Source organism: Phoca vitulina, unplaced genomic scaffold, assembly GCF_004348235.1.
Source record: "Phoca vitulina isolate PV1807 unplaced genomic scaffold, GSC_HSeal_1.0 scaffold23, whole genome shotgun sequence".
NCBI lineage: Eukaryota > Metazoa > Chordata > Mammalia > Carnivora > Phocidae > Phoca > Phoca vitulina.
This window is the reverse complement of record NW_022589726.1, coordinates 6,508,533-6,532,070: the sequence shown is the minus strand read 5'-3', so window position 1 is coordinate 6,532,070 and position 23,538 is coordinate 6,508,533. Positions and strand designations below refer to the sequence as shown.

The window sequence follows — 23,538 nt, the reverse complement described above, 5'->3', positions numbered from 1 at the left end:
TTATTTCACCGTGGTGAAGGCAAAGTAGGCCACGCGTCCTATTCGAATGAAAGCTCCTTCTAATAATTCTTATGTTGGTCCCCACGCTACCCCTTAGCTAGCATTACTCCCTGGCCTTCTACTCCTTAAAAACCGTAAACCTTTCCTTTATTGTCATACGGAAAAAAAGCAAGTTATTCTCAGATTACAGCACGCTTGTCCCCCTCACCCCCCCGTCCTTTAACCGTCGCTTTCAAGTCTCGCGAGAACAGCGCCTTTCGGTCGTTGTCATGCCTCCTGAAAGGCGGTTCACGCGAAGACTGACGGAGGCCTCAGCCAACACGATTGCCTTTTACCTAGCGTCTCTATCGCGTGCGTGGGGAGACCTCCGTGAACCCTGACCTCGGCTTTCCGTGGCGTCCCGCGTTTGCCGCCCCCGCCCCCGGAGTGAAGGAGGCGGGTTTTGGCCTCTTGCCCTAGGGAGCGAGTGCGGAGGGAGTGGGAGCGAGACCGACCCGAGTGGAGGTGTCTGGCTCCCCGGAGAGGCCCTGCTGTACTCCTCGCTGCCCATGAGCTCCTTTTCCAGCGAGCAGCGCCGTCGTTAGGCCGACCCCGCAGTCTCTGCTTCCTCCAGGTCAGGCCCACGCCTTTCCGAGGAGGGGGCAGCCCGTCGAGGCACCTCCCTAGTCAGCGTCGGCGTCGCGCTGCGACCCTGGAAGCGGGAGCCGCCGCGAGCGAGAGGAGGAGCCCCAGCAACAGCGGCGGCGGCAGCGGGCAGCAGCGCCAGCAACGCCAGCGGGCGGGATCGAGGCCGTCAACATGGCGAGCGCCTCGTACCACATTTCCAATTTGCTGGAAAAAATGACATCCAGCGACAAGGACTTCAGGTGAGGCCGAAATCCGACCGTAAACCCACCTTGGGGTCCCCCATCCGCGGCCCTGGCCCTCACACAGGCCTTGCCCCACCCCTTTGGTCTTAGCCGGTTTGTGTGCTTTCCCGAGCTCTCCGGCCCACCACTCCGTTCCCTGATCCCGCAGGATCCTTTTTCTCCCACCTTCCAACCCCCTCCCCCCATTCTTCCCTCTAGGCCGTTGCCCGCCGCGGGCCCGAGGCCCCTTCTGCGTCCCCAGACGCCTCCACTGCATTCCCTGCTCCCCACCCCCAATCCCGAGACGTGATTTTCGTGTCCCAGGTAGTGTGAAGGGGCAAAATCACCCACCGTTGTGGGGAAGGGGGTTGCTCTAGGCTTGGAGACCAGGGGGCCCGGGCCTACCGGCCAGCCCGCCTTAAGCGCTAGGCCGCCCCGCTTGCTAGGGCTGAGGCTGCTGCCCACTCCGGGCCCCAGCTGCCGCCTCTTTTCCCGCAGATGGGAGTGGGCCTAGGTGCATTCAGCTTGAATGATTTGCTTTATTTGAGCTTTCCACGGATTGGGTTATAAACTTTTTCTTTGGACAATTTCTTTCGTGAAGGTGGGAAGAAGGGGGTGGGGTGGGGAGGGAGCCAGGATGAGGAAACTTGACTCGCAGGGTTTTCCCGCCAGCATCTCTGTCATTTTTCCTTGTCAGGTGAAAACTAAGCAGAAATTCAGGGTTTCATTCTCATTTCCTTATATTCAAAATTACTGCCAGAAAGGTGAATTCCTGAACCTTAAACTAAAAAGTAAAGGAAGCAAATGGATCTTACTGATGGAAGTTTTCAAAAATGAGGGTGGTGAATATGAGGCTTTATTATAGCAGTTCTGTTCCAGGAGACTTGTACTGTCCGTTCCAAACCTTGGTAACATGCATTTTGAAGAATTGTTATATTTTCACGGATTATCTGCTTCCCCCGCCCCCCCCTTTTTTTGTACTACAGTGGTGGCTACATTCCTTCCTTCCCACCTCCTGTCCCATCACAAATAAATAAGCTCCCAATCTAAAAAAAGCTTTTTTATTTCTTTGATACTTCTTTTGTTCTCTAAGGCTTGGTGGTTGTATTTTGTGAGCATTTTAAAGGAAAGAACAGATATCTTCAATTAAAATTGAGGCTGAAGTCTATTTTGTTTTGTTTTATTTATGTATGTATGAGCAGTACCCTTTAACACCTGAAAACATGTTCAGACCTCGTCTACTAGGAAGAGATTTTCCTATTTGTGAAAGGAGAAGCATGAAAAATGTAATGATTGTGTTCCTCATTAAAATTGATGTGCTGGTGTATTAAAATGGTCCGTGAAATTCAGTTTTGGTTCTGTGACTTCAAAGCCAGAAATGAGTTTTACAAAGTTTTGCTACCTAGGGAGTTGTTGAGTATTGCATTTGAAACTTAAAAATCCAGTTTGCTAATACCAAAGATTTTAGTGTTGTGACTTTTTGGAAGAGACATGTTTGTTTTGGTTATTTTGGTATTTTAGATTTGTGTAGATCAAAATCAAGATTTATTGGAGGAAATAAAAGTTTTACTCTTGTTTTTGTGTGTGTGCATGTTTTTTAAGGATTAGAATGCTGTTTACTTCCCTTTGGGAACTTTGCTTGCTCTCAATGCAAGACACTGAAATTTAAATACACATTTGAGTGGGATATATACATATATATAAAGGTTATATATGTAACCTTTCAGCTATGTAGAGTGTGTGGTGTGATTGCCCCCCCTTCCCATTTCTGTCAATTTGGTTCATTCTGTAAAAGTACTATCAATTTCATACTAAAGATAGCAGTTTGCTATAATACTATAATAGCATGATTTTGTTCAACTAGGTAGACTTGTGTATGGGTAATATGCTTAGAATAAACAAATCAAGTCGTGTTAATACTGCATATGTGATTTTTGACTCAAGCTATTTAAATTTCTTGTAAAGATAATATATACATGATTTTGTGTTTTCTTTTTTAAATAAACTATATGAAAGATATAATGTTTTGATGTTAAGCTGTAGTCAGTGTTGAACTTGGTAAGAATTATCTACCAGTTTCAGCTAGAGTAAATCAAAACATTGCTTGGAAGATTGTTCTTCCAAAAGTGTAATATTGATATATTTCTAATAGTTGATGAAGAAGACAACTGTAGAAACAGTGACTTTCAGCTATCTGGGATTGTTAAGATATTTTTATTAACTATGTTTTAAAGACTTGTAGTAAGACTTGTAGTATGCTGAAGCCATCCAGTTAACAGACAAGTCTTTGGAACTAAAGTACTGTGTATATTAAATTACAGATATTTAAGACATTAACTAAAATAGTATTTGAAGTCAAGTATTTTGAACATTTTTCTGTATAATTTCAGTGTAGGCATTTATTTGAATATATGTGTTCTATTTTAAAATTATGCCTTCTACTTTCTCATTTGAAATTTGTTTATTTTGGTGTAAATATCACAGTTTGTCGCTACGTGTTTTCAAATACCTACTAACAAAGATCTTGAGGACAGAGTTAATATTATAGAATAGTGCAAACCACTGTACTTGCTAAGGGGAGATGAAAACAATAATATATTTAAAAGGAAAAAAAAGTATTCCTCTCATGGTAGAATCCAAAGAGAATATGACCTACTTACTGGTCACAAAATATGGGCTCTAGTCATGTGTTCTAGTCTAGTAGGATTCTTTCTTGTGAACTGTCTGTGAGATCTTGGACAGGCTACTTAATTTGGGATTAAATTTTTACTTTGAGAGACTTGTACATGGGTGATTACAAAAGGTCCGTTATAGGCTGAAATTTTAGGTCTCTGGATAACTGCATAGTCCATTCATATAAAGTAAAGTAAAGAAATGGGTATAGGCTTCAAATTTTTCAGATGTCAGCATTTTAAAAAAATCATTTTGTAGGATTTAAATCATGGGTTCAATTTATTAGTGGGGGGACATCTAACGTCCTTTTTCTTTCATGTTTTAGTATTCTGTACTCTTTGAAGGTGGTATTTTAAGGTTTACTACTAGTAGATAGGTCATTCTGTAGATACCAGAATGAAAACTTTAATGTGCATGAACCAGGTGAATGCTCTATTTATGAATATTAACATTGAAAATTGAGTGGGTTGAGGTAACGGAAGTTTTCCTTTTATTTTCATATGCTTCACCACCAACTGAATACTTTAGTCTTCCAAGGAATAAAGAGCTGAAGAAAATTTACCACTATTCTATCTTTATCTACATAGTGGTTAACATTAATGCTTACTGTCAACTTTATATACTTGATCCTGTTTATCCTCATAACTCTAGTATAAAGTGGATACTAACAATCTGTATTCCAGTCCAGGAAACTGAGGTGTGGTGGTGGTAATTAAGTACTTACCCAAGGTAAGTTAGACATTAGATCTGGGATTTCCAGACCACCCCCAACCCCAACCGCAGAGCATGAACTCTTAACTACCATGTTATGTTACTTCTCCAGGGTTTTGACTAGGGGACATTAAGACTAAGAACTTAAATTTCAGTTCCCTCTTAGGCTTATGGAATATTCTGTGCTAGAAGACCCTTGTAATAATTCCCTGAGAAGGGACTACAGAATCTTCACGATCTAGTGCTTGCCCTCAGTAGTATTTACATGCTTGTTGAATAGTGAAGACACTTTTATAAAAAGATGAAGAACCCAGAGCAATATGTAGTTGTTAGCCTTAAGTGGCAGAGAAGATGGAAGCAAGGAGATTCATGTTTGTGGAGTCACCTGAGCTAGGTCTTGAACTTGTAGGTAGAGAAAACCAGTGCAAGCGGGAAAGCTCACTATACAAGTAGATAATCTTGACTGGAGCTGGGGGTATTGTTTAGGGAACTGCTTGAGGGTAGGGACCTTGTTTTACTGAACTGAATCTTCCACTGTTTTGGCTTTGTGGGTTCCCAGGTGCTGCTAGTTTTAGTTGGATTTTAATTACAGAGTTAGAAAAGCGTGTAAGGATTTTGGGAAATTTCTTCCAGAAACCATTGTAAAAATCTACCAGTCTATTTTTTTTAAATACCATTTGATACAATCTTAAAATAATTTACTGCATTGCAGAATTTCCTAGCTTGATAACAGTTTATGTTACCAAATTTATGTATGTATGTATGTGTTTTGGATATTAGCAGTTACTTTTTTCTTGGAAACTTTAAAATGCTACTAAAAATCAGAGTTCTGCACTTTCAGAGCTGGAAGGGACCTTAGAGAGCCTATAACATACCTGAAAGTACTCTATGGGCATTTATAATAATGTAACAGTAAATGCTAGTGAAGTTCTCTGTACTACTTGTGCTTGAAGAAAAGTAAGTTTAATCAGAGGAGATAGATTTGTAGAGCTTAGGAAGGTGATTTCTGGGCACCTTTTAAGTACTTTGCAGGTTGATGGCCGTAAGTTACTGGATTTCACTTACGTGATAAAGGTGTACTGCTAACACTGATGATCAGCAATGATTAAGGCTCACCACTGAAGAAGGACCTCATTGAGGAAACTGGGAAGAAGAAAGAGGGCTAAAAATTAGTTTTATTTACATGAACAATATTAAGACCATCCTAAATTCATACTCCAAGGGAATAAATGAGAAAAAATGAGATGGTGGTGGTGTGTGTATGAGTTTTTTGAAAGATAATTAGCTCGTTAGATGGTACAGTTGGCCCGTATCACTTAGGTGTCTGTTAGTAACAAGGGTAAAATTGTGCTTATGTATGAGAGGAAGGGTTGTGAGACTGCTCATTGTGCAATACAAGGTATCTATTTCTACCACTGTTTCTGCACATCTCTAAATTGGATTTATGATGAATAAGTTCTCCCCTCAAGGAACTTTCAGTCCAGTAGAATAAGCCAGGTGTGTAAGTTCTGTCGTATGACTGTCTTGTTCATAACTGTGTTTGCAGAGCCTGGCACACTCCTAATGATGGTACTCCCAAAATATTTATTGAATACATGAGATGGCACTGGCAGTAGGTTATATCCACCTGGGACTGCCGTAGAAATTTGAAAGTTAACATTTTAACTTTTCTCTCTCCCACCTTAAGCCTTTTTTATTTTGTCCCATTGCATTACCATGTACCAGATGTCCCAGTTGGAAAACCTTGATGTCACCCTTCTACCTTTTTCTCTTTCATTTAATTCCCTGATGGGTATTTCTTAAAGTTTAGTCTTCCTGTCTCTGGCCTCTTTTTAATCCAGTCTTTGGTAACTCTTCCATTAGAATTTTCTTTCTAAATATCACAGCTGATCATTGCCTTCCCCACTAATTCCCATTGACTACAAGATAAACTCTAAACTTAGCTGTTGCCCACGTAAGGATCACTGAAATTACTCTTCCCCAAATTTCTGACAAGCTCTATGTAACTAATTCAGTGGATATTTTGTTTGCTTATCTATTTGATATGCAAGCACTGTTTATTACTTTTTCCTTCTTGAAATTCTCTTACATAGGCATCCTTGATACAAGTTGGATTTATTACCATTATAGTGAGGGAGAGAGAAGACACACTATGGGAAGTCTCAGTTAAAGAGTGGTAGGACCTATTCATTTGGGTAGTTTTGGGAAGGGTCTAAGGAAGTGGAGTTTCACACTGGATTGTTGGAAAGTGGGGCAGTTCCATTGTTTGACATATTAATACGAGGAGGGGAAAGCTAAAGCAGAGGAAAAGCTGTAATTGGTGAAGAAGTAGCAGTCAATGAGTTAGAGTGGAAGGTGTGTTTGGTTTTTTGTGTTAAGTGAACTTGTCTGAAATTGATGTTCTGTGAGGTTGTTTATGTCTAGGAAAACAATATGCTTTCATTGTAAGCATCAGATCAGTTTGGAGTAACATTCAGATATAGGTATGAGCCCTAGATCAGTTCCTGGACTGCAGGGCTACTGTTATTTTTTGTTTTTGTTTTTTCCCTTTCTTAGTCCTCCCTTTTGACCAAGGGCAGATGAAATTGGGCTGCAGGGCATCATTGATTTATGGTGTTAGCATCTTGACTATTGCTGAGATTTTGTTGATTAGGATCAGAAGGAATGGCCATTCTGTGTAGTCTGTAGTTGAGCCAGGTTTATTAATCCTTTCTCCTGTTGTAAGGTGAGTGTTTGAACCATCTGATATGACAATGGCTGCTAAATAACAGTAGGACTCTGGAAGGGGTACATACCTGACTGTAACACCCAAGTCCTGTGGTTTTCCTCCTACTGCTTTGTCCATTTGCTAACTCATCCCTTACCATCCCCATATCTAATCCATTTCAAAGACTTATTTTAACCTTTTAAATCTCAAATAGTTGGTTCTTATTATTCTCAGTAGGTAGTACTATCAAGGTACCATGAACATTGAATTAGTGATACTGAGCCGTTACTAATAGGGGAAATACGGTGCTGGGTTCCTGTGAGCCTCTAGTCATAGCATTTTCATATTTGATCGGTTCATAACCTTGTTTTTATTTCTGTTTAAAGACAACCTTATTTAATATATGTTGTTGATTCGTTCACATTGTGCTCATGGCCAACAGCACTATCACTTCATGCCTGAGAAAAGCTTATCTAATGTATGTATTTTTTTCTGGAAGACACAGCTTTCTTGTACGTAGGAATACTAGAAGCACTACACTATGCTTGGTGGTCATTTTAACAGCAACATTACCAACAAAAAACACAAACATGCAAATGATGTGGCACTAGATAGAGAAGAGGATACTTTTTACAGTATGTGAGTTGAAACAAGAAGGCATTAACTTTGATAATAATGAGAATTGCTTCTGTGTCCATTTTTCTTCCTCCATAGATGGTCATAACCCTAATTGTAGCTACCGTCATTTCGCACTTAGACTGCAACAGTAACTCTCCTAACTTTCTCCATTCATTTTGGCTAAATGAAGATTGGTTCTTTCTACACTCTGACCATAGTGTAGCTGGAGTAACGTTTCTGAAATGCACATTTGATCATTTTGGTGTACTGCCCATCTCTGACCCAGATGCCTTTCAGTAACTTCCCATTGCTCTTAGAAAAAAGACTAAAATCCCAATAAGACCCCCAAATCTCTTCAATCTCTTGGCCCTTGCTTACTTGCTCTCCCCCCGCCCCCCAAAAATTCCTGCCCGTGCTTCAGAGTTCCGTCTTTCCTGATGCTCAAACCCCAGTGCAATCTGCATTGGGTTACTTTATTACACCATTGAGTTTTCTTTGTGCCCTATCCCTTTCCTTCCCTTCCTAGCATTTATCTCTGTTCATAATTACATATACAATTAACCCATATATGTAGTTTTTAAAACTAATATGTCTCTCTTTGATTGTATTGTAAGCTCCAAGACAGCAGGAACTGTTTGCTTTTGCCATCTCTTGTTTGTATAGAGTTGAGCACAGTACCTGATACATACATACTAGGTTCTCACTACAGAGTCAGATCTTTCTTATCTTGACGTCAGCCTACATTTCCATCTTCTTCCTGTTAGGCTTCTTTCTACCTACCTATGTCCCAGCCACACTTAACTGCTTCTTAGCCCTTCACTCAAAAGGGTTATGTCCCTCAGCATTGTTGCTGCTGCCACCGCCCCCACCCCAACATAGACAAAAATAAAAATTTAAAATTCCAAACCAGCTTTCCCCATGCACACCCCTGTTAATCCTTTGAGATTCAAACTGTCAGTTCTTGGTGTGATCAGTGTCAGATGTCCTTGAGTATTTTTAAAAATCTGTAAGATTGAGATTTGTCCATTTACCTGTCTGTCTGCCATATTAGATGAAAAGGTTAGGAGGAAGGGACTGAGTCTGTTTTATCATCTTAGGTCTTAGCACCATGCATAGAACATTACATGCTTAAGAGACATTTTACAAATTGGCTTTTGAATCTGCCATGGACAGCTTTTTAGCTGGTTAAACAACTTTTCTTACAGGATGATTTTATAGTGCAAATTTTTATATCAAATTAACAGAAGAAATTCTTAGAACTTTCTGTTTGGGGGTCACCATTAAAAAGTAACTCTTAGTATAACTTAATACTGTCTCAATCCATTTTTTCTCATTTTTAAAAATAATAACCTATTGCTAATTTTACTGGGGCTCATTTCAGCTTTAAAAAAGTTTAACCATTGGTCATAGATTTTTTAAAATTAAAAACTTTTATTGAAGTATAGTTGACATACAATGTTACATTAGTTTCAAGTGTACAACAAAGTGATTTGACAATTCTAATTCTGTACATTACACAGTGCTCACCACGCTAAATACAGTCACCATACAAAATCCCTGCCATTTATTTTATTACTGGAAGTTTGTGCCTCTTAATCCCCTTTAATACCCTCCAGGTCCATGCATGTTGTTGAGAATGGCAAGATTTCATTCTTTTTTTGTGGCTATTCCATAAAATATCCCATTGTTCTTTAATCCATTTATTTGTCAGAGGACACTTAGGTTGCTTCCATATCTTGGCTATTGTAAATAATGGTGCAGTGAACATAGGGGTGCATATATCTTTTTTAATTAGTGTTTTGTTTTTGTTTTTGGCAGATACCTAGTTGTGGAATTACTGATCATATGGTATTTCTATTTTTAATTTTTTGAGGAATGTCCATACCATTTTCCATAGTGGCTGCACCATTTTGCATCCTACCAACAGGGAACGAAGGTTCCCTTTTTTCCACATCCTTGCAAATGCTTGTTACTTCTTGTATTTTTGATACTAGCCTATCTGACTGGTGTGAGGTAATATCTTGTGGTTTTGCATTGATCATAGATTTTTGAAAATCAGTAGACTTCTCTGAGGTCAGGAGCCAAGGTTTATTTACTTTTTATCTATCCTTTGCTCATAGTCCAGCCTTTGTAGCATAATAGGCAATGAATAAATAAGTGGTAAATAAAGGAAAGAATCTGTGTACCAGTAGACTCCCTTCACAACCCTAAAACAACTTTTTGCATTGGGATTATTTGCTTTTTTACCTAAATTAATGGCCATGTTCTCTTCAACCAGGTGATGAGCATTTCAGGGGTCTTCAGAAGTCCTAACTACTATGGTTTTATTTCATGATTTTATGGAAGTAAAATGGTTAAGATATTTTAATGCTTTGTGTGTAGAATTCCTGCATTAGTGCGCTATTATTCAGTTTTTTGTTTTTTATTTTCTAGAATATTGTATGGTTTTAATTTCATTTGTCATATAAAATGGGGAGGGGCTATCAATTACAACTATGTTCATTTAAAAAAAGTACATGCTTTACCTTGTATAATCCCAATTTGAACACCAACTTTATAAGCTCTTTCACAAAACTTGGTAAGAATTGTGCTTGCATTGTAGTTTAAAACTTTGCCAAATTAGCATTAAATGAACATATCAACTCCTTAGATAACAAATAATGAATTCGTAAATTAGTAAGTTGTTTTGCCAATCCTTACCACATAGTTTATCGCCTGTATTGCCAGACTGTCTGCATAGCTATTTATCATTTCAGCTCCAATAGTTAGTGGTTTTTAATTGATTTAAACACAGATTTTGACATTTCTGTATATATATATATATATATATATAAATAGTACACTTTTACTCAAACTTGATCTGGTTCAGATACAAGAAGAAAGCATTTAAGTAGTTGTTACTGCAGTTAGGTTATTTCAGTAGGTAGAGAAGAGCCAGAATTAGGGGAAGAATTCATTTGGCCTTCAAACAGGGGGCTTTATTTCAGTGTGATTATGTTGCTCTTGAGAAAATACTTTTAAAACAATGAATCGTCTGGTGAGGTATATGAGAAAAAAATCTGAGAGTCTGTTTACCTCATTTTTGTCTCCTATTCAACCCTTTCATGTAAAGCTGAGATTAGACGATCACTCTGGGTTTTTTGTTAAGACTATTAAGTATTAAACTTGTCTTTGGCAGTAGTTCTTAAGGGGAGGGGACTGGATGTCAGATGGAAATACGTTCTAGAATAGCCTCTTCACCATTTTGAAAATACATCTGATAACCTTGTGATGGGAGTTGGGGTAGAGCTGAGAATTTGTATTTTGGAAATTTCCCAGTAATTTTTTAATATGTGACCCCTGCCCCTTGATCCCAACACAGAATATTATATAGGAAGGTATTCTTAATGTTTGTAGTTAAAGGCTTCCTAGATAAAATTCAAATCACATGCAAAGAAAAAGTAAAGAGGAGCTTTTCTCCTAAAAGCAATGATACAGTTAATTAGAATGAAAGAACACTCACAGTAGATCCTATCTGTAACTTAAAACAGGACTGACCTGGGGAAGATAATTTAAAGTGATGGGTTCCTTATTTAAGAGAGTTTGTTAGGACTTAGATAGTTAGATAAGGATGATAGCATTATATTTGAAAGACATGATCTTTGTGCTTAAAAATTGAAATAATCAACAAATTTAATTTTTTGATAGGTTTATGGCTACAAATGATTTGATGACAGAACTGCAGAAAGATTCCATCAAGTTGGATGATGACAGTGAAAGGAAAGTAGTGAAAATGATTTTGAAGTTACTGGAAGATAAAAATGGAGAGGTACAGAATTTAGCTGTCAAATGGTAAGTGTTTTTTACTTGCTTCCCACCCCTATCAGCCCCATTAAAAGACTCAGTGTAATAGTTGGTAAATTATCTTAGTCTTGTACTATGTCTTTCTGGAATTTTCTTTAGAATTTGCAGGTGGGTGAGTGGTGAATGTTTAATGTTTGTATGTGGTACATATGATACACTTCTTAAAGTTTCTTTTTCTTCTTTTTTTTCTTTTAAAGATTTTATTTATTTATTTGACAGAGTGAGAGAACACAAGGAGGGGGAACAGTAGAGGGAGAGAGAGAAGCAGGCTCCCTGCCAAGCAGGGGGCCCAATGGGTGCTCAGTCCCAGGACCCTGGGATCATGACCTGAGCTAAAGGCAGATGCTTAACCATATGAGCCATCCAGGCGCTCCATATACTTCTTAAAGCCTTTTATGGTATTTTGATTTGTATGAAATACGTAATGGAAACTCCAGAAAGAGTGATTCTCTCACTTGTTTGACCTGATTTATTTAGCCAGGTTAAAAGGCCTACTTGCCTCTATTCATCTCTATGAAAATCTAAGAACCAATGATCAAGGGAAGTAAAAAATAATAAGACTTTATAATAAAGAACAGCAGCATTTAAAACCATAGTTAACACAAATTAAGACTGATGGATACAGCAGCTACGAAGAATTTTTCCTAAAAATTGTGGGAATTCCAATTGTCTTTGTGTACAGTGTAGTAGGAGCATCTTATTAGACATGTTATTGACAGTTTAACTATTTTTAGTAATAGGGTGCAGAATTTGAGTTCTCAGTAAATTCTATTAACAAATTGTTTCATTTATATGTATCAAATACTAGAAAACTTAACAATTTACATAGTTAGTGTAACCTTTAGTTTCACGTAAGAAGCTATGGAATTTTATGTCATTTTGTATGTCCTGTAATAATTAGGCATCAATTTAAAAAAGCGTTGTCTCATTATGATTCCTTTATTGCATTAAAAAAATTTTTTTTAAAGATTTTATTTATTTAAGAGAGAGAGCGAGAGCGCACAAGAGGGGGGTGGGGGAGAAGGGCAGAGGGAGAAGGAGAAGCAGACTCCACGCTGATCATGACCTGAACCAAAGGCAGATGCTTAACCGACTGAGCCACCCTGGCGCCCAATATTGTGTTTTAGGCTTAGCTTTTACATACCTGCTGTAAAAACAGGCAAAAATGTGAGAAATCATTGGTCAGCATAGAGTTTTTAGACAATGCAGTACAATTTCTTTAACTTGGGACATTTGCAAGTTTAAAATAAAATGGGTCTTAAAAAGATAAGTTGCAGAATAATGCAATGAGTATAATTTACTTTATTTTTCATCTTTTATTTTTTTTGGCCTGTGCTTAATAAAATTAAACATTGTTCAAAATATATGATGAACATTTACCAGCTTTTAAAAGTGGTAATAAAAAGTAGTCTTTGTCCGAAATTGAGAGTTGAGAGGAACATAGGTCTTATTCACTTGCATAGGAATCTTTACTCATTAGGGACCTGAGCTTTTGGTCTTTTGAAGACCTTTTATTCTTAAAACTTAACAGGTTGGGGGCAGAAATGGCATATACTCAAGAAAAAAATAAAGGAATTAAGATATAAACAAAAGTAATACAGTAGGAGATAAAACCCAAGAACTGATTCTTGGAGGAGGGAAAATCACAATAGATAAATTACTAACTAGCCTTATCAGGAAATAGGGAAAATTGTCAAAGAACTCATCACCCAAAAGAAACTCAGGCTCAGAAATCTTTCACATACGTCTTTGAAACCTCAAAGAACAGATAACTCCAGTACGGAGAGTTCTAGTACTGTTTCAGAACGTAAAGTATGAAAACTTCCCAGTCTTTTATTTAAACCAATTACTGATAATACATTGTGACTGAAATAACACTGAAAAAGAAAACTACAGACCATTTAAATGTTCAAAATATAATCCAACAATACAGTAAGTGTAACATACCATGACCAAGTGAGATTGATCCCAAGAACATGAGGGCGGTTCAATATTATGTGCTTTGTTAATATATTTCATTATGTTAGTAGATAAGAGGGAAAAAAAACAGTTGTCTAGGCACTGATAAGATTCAACATTGATGCTTGATTTAAAGAAGATTTTTTTTTTTTTTAATTTATTTGAGAGAGAGCGAGAGAGAGAATGAGAAGGAAGCAGGCTCCCCGCTGAGGTGAGAGCCTGATGTGGGACTTGATCCCAGAACTTTGGGATCATGACCTGAGCAGAAGGCAGTCGCTCAACCAACTGAGCCACCCAGGCGCCCTGATGCTTGATTAAAAAAAAAACAAAACAAAACACCAAAGCACAACACTTATTTAGGCTACTTAGTGTAATTAGAGGAGTGAAACACCTTCCAGAGACCATCATCGTACTTAAAACGTCCCTGGAGTGAAGAACAGGTCAGGGATGCTTTATCTCACTAGGGAGAATTCACTAACTGTTTCAAGGGAAACATTTTATTAAATGAGAGAGAGATAAGACCTTTTTTATTTTTATTTTTATTTTTTTTTAAGATTTTATTTACTTATTTGACAGAGACACAGTGAGAGAGGGAACACAAGCAAGGGGGAGTGGGAGAGGGAGAAGCAGGCTTCCCGCTGAGCAGGGAGCCTGATGCGGGGCTCGATCCCAGGACCCTGGGATCATGACCTGAGCTGAAGGCAGGCGCTTAACTACTGAGCCACCCAGGCGCCCCAAGATAAGACCTTTTTTAACGTTAGAAATACACACATACGCGTACCTCACCCCAAAAGCCAGTAAATTACCAGATACCTTTACACTAATGTTGATAACAAGGAAAAGATGGGTTTCTGTCTCCACTACATTCTTTTTGAAGGTATTAGCCACTGTAGGACAAGGAAGAATAAAATTATATGCATGAGCATTGGAAAAGGTACATGAGAATAATCCAAGTCAATCAAGAAAAAAATTTAATGTGGATAGTAAGAATTCAGTGAAGTAACAGGATGTGAAAGTAATGAACAAAAATCTGTAGTTTTCATATAAACAACCAATTGGAAGATCTCATGGAATCAAATGTCCATTTATTACAGCAACAGAAAGACAAAATGCCTAAGAATTAAATGTAACAAGAAATGTAACAATGGTGACCTTGAGTGAGGGTATTGTATGGTTACAATTTTATCTTTTTCAAAACTTAAGGAAAACTTTAAAATATTCTTGACCCCTAACAAAAATGTACTTGGAACAAATGGAAAGACATTCCGTGTCCTTGGATAGGATAACTCAACAAAGTTGTTGGTTCTCTTCAAGCTAATTTAATGCTAACTTAATTGTAAAAATTATTTCACAAGCTAGACAAGTTGATTTTAAAGTATATTTTGGTGGGAGGGAGAGGGGGCACTTGTTTGCTCAAGATAGCCAAGAAAACTCTGAAAAAGTGTTAACAGTTGCTGAAGTTGGAGTTGTTGCTTAGCCCTACTAGATAGGAAAAGAGACTATTGTGTTTCTGTAATCAAAGCAGTGCAGTAGTGAGGCATTAATGGACAAATGGAGTAAAATAGAAAGTACATGATAGAAAGTTGGACCCCCCCCCCCTTTTTTTTAAGGACTGGATAACCATTTGAAAAAGATAAAATTGTATCCTTACCTCACATACAACATCCCTACTGAAGGTCACGGTTGTTTTTACTTTAAATTAGTTTTGCCTGTTCAAAGCTTCATATAAATAGAGTTAATGCAGTATGTGCTCTTTTGTGTCTAGCTGTCGTACTCATATCTGTGAGATTCATCCATGTTGGGTGTATTAGTATTTCTTGACTTTTTATTACTGATTAGTAGCCAGTAATAAATACCAGTCTGTTTATACATTTGGTTTCTTTGTAGAGTTTGGCTATTGTGAATAGAGATATAATGAACATTCTTGTGTGAGTTCTTTTTAGGATATGGGTCTTTTTTATGGGTAAATACCTAAGAATGGAATTGTTGTTCTCCAATTAGATTTTTAAGAAACTGCCAAATTGGGGCGCCTGGGTGGCTCAGTCGTTAAGTGTCTGCCTTCAGCTCAGGTCATGATCTTGGGATCCTGGGATCGAGCCCCGCCATCGGGCTGCCTGCTCGGCGGGAAGCCTGCTTCTCCCTCTCCCACTCCCCCTGCTTGTGTTCCCTCTCTCACTGTGTCTCTCTCTGTCAAATAAATAAAATCTTAAAAAAAAAAAAAAAAGAAAAGAAACTGCCAAATTGTTTCCCCAAGTATTTGTATCATTTTACATGAAAGTACCAGTTGTCTCCACATTCTCACCAACACTTGGTTTTGTCACCCTTTAATTTTAGCCATTCCAGTAAGTGTATAGGTGTAGTTTTAATTTACATGTCCCTGATGACTAATATAGTCCAGTGCTATTTTGTGTGTTTGTTGGACTTTTTTTTTTTTCCTGGACTTTTCCCAATTTTTGAAATTGAGGTGGTTTTTTTTATTATCAAATCGTATGAGTTCTTCATATATATAGGCCCTTTGATACATATATTTTATAAATATTTTCTCCCAAGTTGATGAGTTTAAGTTTTTAACTTTAGTTTGTTTTTTTTTTTAATTTAGTTTCATTTGATAAGTTAATTTCAACTTTTATGGTAATTGCTTTCCATGTCCTAAGAAACCTTTGTTTACCTTATGTTGCAACAATTTTCTGTTTTTTTTCTAAAAGCCTTAGAGTTTCAGCTTATACTTTTAGTCCTGTGATCTGTCTTGAATTAATTTTTCTGAATTAGGAATTGAGTTCAGTTTTTTCAAGTGAACATCTAGTTGTTGAAGGACCATTCATTGAAAACATCTTTTCCCTATTGAATTGCATTCATATCAAAGATCAGTTGACTGAAAGTGTGGGTTTATTTCTTGACTCTCTTGTGTTCCATTGGTGTTTTTGTGTATTTTTATGCCAGTACAAAACTGTTGTATTAGTGTAATGTAGTATATTAGACAACCTTGCCACTATTGACTTTTTGGGCAGGTCTTTGTTGTGAGGAGCTATCCTGTGTATTCTGTGTATGTAGGATGTTAAGCAGCATCTTGGCCTTTAGCTACTATTTGCTAGTAGCATTCCTTTTCCCAGGAGTGACAACCAAAAATGTCTCCAGACATTGCCAGCTATCTATTGGAGGGTAAAAATTGCCCTTTGTTGAAAACAAAGGTATAGAAGATCTATGGAAGTCTGATGTAGGGTAGTTTAAGTTCTTAGCTTCATTCTTCCTTTCCCAAGAGGATTTTGATTTTTTAGGGTTTTTTTTTTTTTGTATTTCCATTGTAAATTTTAGAATCAGTTTGTCAATTTCAATTTAAAAAAAAAAAAGCTTGCTCAAATTTTGATTGGGATTGTGTTGAAGCTATAGAGATTTTTGAAGAGAATCAACATCTTAACAATACTGTTTTTTAACAGTGAACCATAGTATCTCATACGTACTTAACTAGTCACAGTAGTTTTTGTTGATTCCTTGGGATTTTCTGCCCAAATAGGGGTCATCAGTGAATAGCTCCCTCTTTCAGTCCTGATTTTGGTAATTTGTGTTTTCTCTCTTTTTTCCCTCAATTCATCTAATTAGGGATTTACCAACTTTACTTATCAAAGAACTGACTTAGGTTTGTTAATTTTCTCTATTGTTTGTTGCCTTATTTCATTGATTTCTTCTTTTATTATAATGCTCACTTTCTTCCTTTCAAATTCTTAAACAATTAAAGGTATGTATTTTTCTCTAATTACTTCTTGAGCTACATTCTACAAATTCTGGTAGTATCATTCAGTTTGAAATACTTCTTTAAAGATTTTATTTTTAGGTAATCTCTACACCCAACGTGGGGGCTCAAACTCACCGAAGATCAGGAGTTGCATGCTCCACCGACTAAGCGAGCCTGCCAGGTGCCCCTAGTTTGAAATATTTTTAATTCTATTGTGATTTTCCTTTGATCCATGGGCTATTTAGAAGCAGTTTTCAAATATTTGGAGGTTACCTAGATGTTTATTTTTATTGCTAATTTAATTCCATTTTGGTCAGAGAACCATATTTAAAATTTCAGGATGTTTGTTTTGTCTACTTGGATTTGTTTTATAGTTCAGCATATGGTGCATCTTGGTGAATGAATGTCCAATGTATACTTGGAAGAAAGCATATTCTGTGGTAGATGGGCATAATGTTGTAGAAATGTCAGGTCAAGGTAGTTGATAAAGTTTAGATTTTATATTCTTTGTGATTTTTTTTGTTTTTGTTTTTGGTATTAAATACCCCAAAGAGACAAGTGTTTAAAATTTTCAACTATGATTGTCAAATTATCTGTTTTTCTCTTTGATACAATGTCAGTTTTTGCTCCATGTATTTTAAAACCTAATGACTAAATGCATACACATTTATATGTCCTCCTGATGTTTGACCTTTTTATGAGTATGAGATGTTTCTTTTTAAATATACCTTATCTTCAAATATATTTTCTATTATGTTACTATGGAAAAGTCACCCCAACTTTTCTAAGATTAGTGTTTGCATAGTGTACCTTTTTTTATTTTTCAGTTTAATGTTTTTATTTTTAAATGATGTCTTCTAGACAGCAAATAGTTAATTCTTGCTTTGATTCAGTTTCATAATTTTTGCCCTTAAATAGGAGTGCTTATATAGTCCCTTGGTGTTTATTATAAATATTTGTTATGGTTGGATTTAGGTGTGTCATTCTTCTTACTTTCTTTTTGCTTTTGTTGTTGTTGTTGTTGGTCTGGGTTTTTTTTTCCCCACCTGCCTTCTTTTGGGTTAAGCAAATCTTTTATAGCAACAGTTCTCGAAGTTTGATTCGGGGGGACCCTGGAACATCCTGTGACCCTCTGAAAGTGTCAGAATTTATCATGTGAATAATTATTTTCCCTTTGACTCTAGTTTTCTTGTAAGTGCACAGTGTAATTTTCCAGAGGCCACATAATGTGATCATCACAATAGACCAAATGCAAAATCAGATATGAGAATACAGTTTTTTTTTTAAGTGCAAACATATAAATCAGTGCTATTTTTCTCTCACTTTTTTGAGAATATAGTTAATTTTTTAAAAATGTTTATGTTAACATGTGATAGGTTTATTTTTGTTACTTTTAATTTTTAATATGTAAGTATTGACAGACACAACCTACATAAAGACAAGTTTTTGGGGTCTTCATTGATTTTTAAAGCGTTTAAAAGGGTTCCTGAAACCAAAAGGTTGGGAATCTGTTTTATATTTAATTTTGATTTACTCTGTTGACTTTTTAGATATGTCTCTTAGTGTTTTCTGAATTGTCACTCTAGGCTAGGGATTATAAATTGCATTTTAAATTTATGGTAATCTATTAAAAGTTAATATTGTACCACTTGATATAAGGTATATAAATCTTGTAACATTTTTCTGTTTACTTTCTTCCTATCTTTATGCTACTGTTTTTCTATATATTTGCATGTATGTGTATCCATAATACAGTATTATTTATAGTTTGAAGAAAAACTATATAGTCTTTTAATTTTTTTTTTTTTTTAGTTATTTACTTATTTATTAGTAATTTCTAAACCCAACATGGGTCTTCAATTCAACAACCCTGAGATCAAGAGTTGCATGCTCTACTGTTGATTCAGCCTGGTACCCCAGTGTAGTAATTAAGATACTCCAATGTGGTATTTAAGATAAATACAGCCTTTTATGTATACACACATTTACATTTCTGGTGATCTTTGTAAATCCGAGTAACCATCTGGTTTAATTTTTCTTTAGCCTAAAGAACTTTCTTTGGCAATTCTTGCAGTATAGGTTTGGTAGTGATACAGTTTCAGTTTTTATCATAAATTGTCTTTATTTTCATTTTTAAGGGATAATTTCAGTGGATTTGGAATTCTAGGTAGACCTTTCTGTTTTTAGTTACATCATTATCTGGCATTCAGATTGTTGTTTTTCTAAAATACAGATTTAGAGAGTTTACAGTCTTTTGGTCCAACAAAGCTATTTTGCCATTACCAGAAGCTAGAACTCTTTAAATTCATTTTTGGAATCCCTTTTATTTTCACTCCACATTTTTTCATTGTTTCATGTTAGGTCTTTACACATATGCCATGTCTCTTTGTCACTGCCATCATTTTGGATTAGATTGTTCTTGGATTTCTCCAACCTTTCCGTTTATTTTTTTTCCTTCTCTTAATTCCCCAAATTGCACTGCCTATGGCTTCTCCAATCAAGCAGTTAGCAATTTATTGAACATTTGTATTTGATAAATGCTGATATGACATTTATCAAATTAAACTATTTTTCTCATGTCACTTATGCTTGACAAAATGCATTGGCTCCCAGTTTTACCACATCACATTTAAATTTGCCGGCCTACCTTTAAAGGTTCTCCATAATGTCCCAGGGGCCTACCTTTCCTATTGTCTTTTATGTGCCTTTTGTATCAAACAGTTCTTTTCATTCCTCGTTTTTTTTAAATCTTATTTTATTTAAATTAAATTACTTAACATATAGTGTATCATTAGTTTCAGATGTAGAGTTCAGTAATTCATCATTTGTATATAACACCCAGTGCTCATTATCTCTCAGATCCTCCTTAATGCCCGTCACCCAGTTACCCCATCCCCCCACCTGCTTCCCTCCAGCAACCCTGTTTGTTTCTTATAGTTAAGAATCTTATGGTTTGTCTCCCTCTCTGATTTTGTCTTATTTTTCCCTCCCTTCCCCTATGATCCTCTCTTTTGTTTCTTAAATTCCACATATGCGTAAAACCCATATGATAATTGTCTTTCTCTGATTGACTTATTTCACTCAGCATAATACCCTCCAGTTCCATCCACGTCGATGTTAATGGTAAGATTTCATCCTTTTTCATGGCTGAGTAATATTCCATTTTGGGTGGAATATTCTTTATCCGTTCATCTGTTGATGGACATCTGGGCTCTTTCCATAGTTTGGCTGTTGTGGACATTGTTGCTATAAACATTGGGGTGCAGATGCCCCTTCGGATCACAATGTTTATATCCTTTGGGTAAATACCTAGGAGTGCAATTGCTAGATCGTAGTGTAGCTCTATTTTTAACTTCTTGAAGAACCTCCATACTCTTTTCCAGAGTGGCTGCACCAGCTTGCATTCCCACCAACTGTGTAGGACTGTTCCCCTTTCTCTGCATCCTCGCCAACATCTGTCGTTTCCTGACTTGTTAATTTTAGCCATTCTGACTGGTGTGAGGTGGTATCTCATTGTGGTTTTGGTTTGTATTTCCCTGATGCCGAGTGATGTTGAGCACTTTTTCATGTGTCTGTTGGCCATTTGTATGTCTTCTTTGGAGAAATGTCTGTTCATGTCTTCTGCCCATTTCTTGACTGGATTATTTGGGTTGTTTGGGTGTTGAGTATGATAAGTTCTTTATAGATCTTGGCTACTAGCCCTTTATCTGGTAAGTCATTTGCAGATATCTTCTCCCATTCCAGAGGTTGTCTTTCGGTTTTGTTGACTGTTTCCTTTGTTGTGCAAAAGCTTTTTATCTTGATGAAGTCCCAGTAGTTCATTTTTGCTTTTGTTTCCCATTCCTCATTTTTTAAAATACACATTCCACTCATTCTGGTCTCTGATCTTTCCATTTGAAATGCTCTTCTTTTCTAACAATATCCCATAAGCCCAGTACCTAAAAATCTGTCCCTTAGTGCAGTCTTCTGTCCTGTTCTTTCGGTTCACAAGGTGGTGTTGGTGACAGATGATAGAAGGAAGGCAGGGTCAGAGTTGGCAAAGTGATATATTGGGTAGAATTGCTATTTCAGGTAAACCATAGGATCCTTGTTAGGAGCAGACCCCTAATTAGCCTTTTTAGTACTAAAAAATGTTTTGTATATATGAAGGATTGGGAGCATCTTAAGTTTCATGATACCATGGTGGAAATCAGTGGAGAAACACTGGAAACCAACTGCAAGGAGCTTATCCAAATTTGTTTTAAACCCATATTCGTATACTATCTATGAAACAGGCATAGTGTATTTATTTTGTGTTGTCAGTTGCTAGGCAGAAAAAAATGATGCTTTTGTCTGTTTTTCTGTTTTTGTATTTAATGTAAATTAAAATTTTTTTTTCTATTTTATATTACAGTCTTGGCCCCTTAGTGAGTAAAGTGAAAGAATACCAAGTAGAGACAATTGTAGATACCCTCTGCACTAACATGCTTTCTGATAAGGAACAACTTCGAGATATTTCAAGTATTGGCCTTAAAACAGTAATTGGAGAACTTCCTCCAGCTTCCAGTGGTAAGCAAGAGCACTTTTTTTCTTCCTAGTTCCCTTTTACATGGAGCTATTTTTCCTCCATTTGTTTTTCCTCCTGGCCAGGGAGGGAGAGCAGTGTCTATCAAAGGATCTTTGTAAGCATCTGTTAGAACAAATAAGGGGAAAAAAGTCCAGAGTCTTATTTTTGCTTAAAAATAAATTCAGTTTCCAGTTTTAAAGAATATTATTATATTGATTGAATTTAAGTATCTTGTAGGAATAGCAAGATTTTTTATTGTTGTATGTACCATGACTACAGAATAGAGTTAATGCCAACCTGTGCACTAAGGGAAAAGATAACTAACATTTTGAGTTATTTCTGATTAGCTCTCTATTTTCAGTATTAGTTTTGCTTTGCATCAGAATTTATGATGTATGAAACTTAATACTGTTTTAAAACAGTTGTGAAATAGTTCAGTTTACTAGTATCTTTATTAAGGCTGACTCTATAGCTACTTTGGTAATTTAAACAATTTAAAACGACAGTGAATTGGTCAATTAGATTTTGGTCTCTGACACAGGGATTTAGGTAATGCAAGTTTTAGAATTGATCTTAACTACTAAGCTGTCTGCTAAAATCAGCAGGCTAAAGTTATTGATGGTCTTATCTCCAGATAGAGTGAAATTATTATCTATTTCATGGAAAGATGTAGACTTGTAATAGTGTAGTCTAAGTATGTAGTTTTTACTCATTTACTTAATAAAGATGTATTAATCTTTTGCTATGCTAGCTATCATGCTAGATGATACGTGTGTATTATTTCAGTTAGTCTAAACGTCAGCCCTATGGGAGGTCTTAATATTCATAGTTTATTGATGAGGGAATTGAAATGCAGAGAGATTAGGTTGATGCACCCAAAATTGTGATTACCTATTTGTGTGAAGATTCAAGTCCTCCATTATTTTTTAATCCAAAGCTGATGCTTTTTCAACTGTTTCTTACCAATGTTACTTTGGTCTTATTAATTATTTCAATAAAATATTTCTTATAATTGTATTATATTGATATTTTCCTCATTTCTTTTCATTGAAACACGTTTGTTTTTAGCCAATTTCTGGTTCAAACAAGAATTTTATTAACCATTTAGATTAGTTTCGTGTTCCTTTTTTATCCCCCATTTGCCAGTAATAAGACAGATATACTTCAAAATAGTAGTAACCTTGATTTATGAGTTCTCTGGAACAGCATTTCTAGTTCATCATAATGAAGTTTTGGAATCTTTGGATTGGAATAGGAAGGCTCTTACAGGTTTACAGCTCCCTCTCTCTTTTAAGAAATCATGTTGTTAGAGCTCAGAATATATTTGGTTTTTAATTCACTGAAATTTTAAAAAGTCTAGGTTGCTAGTAAAGAGTATTCAAGTAGAAGAAAATTCATTTCTGTTTTCTAGTCTAGAGGCGCAGACACTGTAGCTGCCGCTGGCTCCGTAGTGGGCCGTCACGTCAGTATGTAGAAATAGTTCATTCAACAGACTGTTGAATCATTATGGTTTTGCCTGTGTCATATACTCCTTCTGCAGTTATTACTCTTATTCTTGTTTATATCTAATAAATTATTTTATTGGAAAGCAACCTGTTTTGAAATATTTTTCTGACATGGATCTCTTAAGTCAGTCTCAATTATAATCAAGTTTAGAGTTGTTGAATATCTGGTAACCACCATGGATATAAGGTAGAGTCAGTATAATTGCCTTAAAATTATTCTTGGATTATTATTCATGTAGGCTCTGCATTAGCTGCTAACGTATGTAAAAAGATTACTGGACGTCTTACCAGTGCAATAGCGAAGCAGGAAGATGTCTCTGTTCAGCTAGAAGCCTTGGATATTATGGCTGATATGTTGAGCAGGTAAACATGCCTATCATTTGTATTATTTGTAATAC

General features: G+C 36.5%; 1 protein-coding gene across 1 annotated transcript in view; it reads left to right on the top strand.

Annotated features, from left to right (window-relative positions):
- The first annotated feature begins 359 nt into the window (after positions 1 to 359).
- CAND1 (cullin associated and neddylation dissociated 1) overlaps positions 360 to 23,538 on the top strand; it is a 45,724-nt gene continuing 22,545 nt past the window's right edge. Inside the window, exons 1-4 of the mRNA XM_032420434.1 lie at positions 360 to 866; positions 11,245 to 11,388; positions 21,483 to 21,637; positions 23,380 to 23,503. Of these exons, the coding sequence (XP_032276325.1) occupies positions 799 to 866; positions 11,245 to 11,388; positions 21,483 to 21,637; positions 23,380 to 23,503 (491 nt within the window). The 5' untranslated portion in view covers positions 360 to 798. The remainder of the gene's footprint in view (positions 867 to 11,244; positions 11,389 to 21,482; positions 21,638 to 23,379; positions 23,504 to 23,538) is intronic.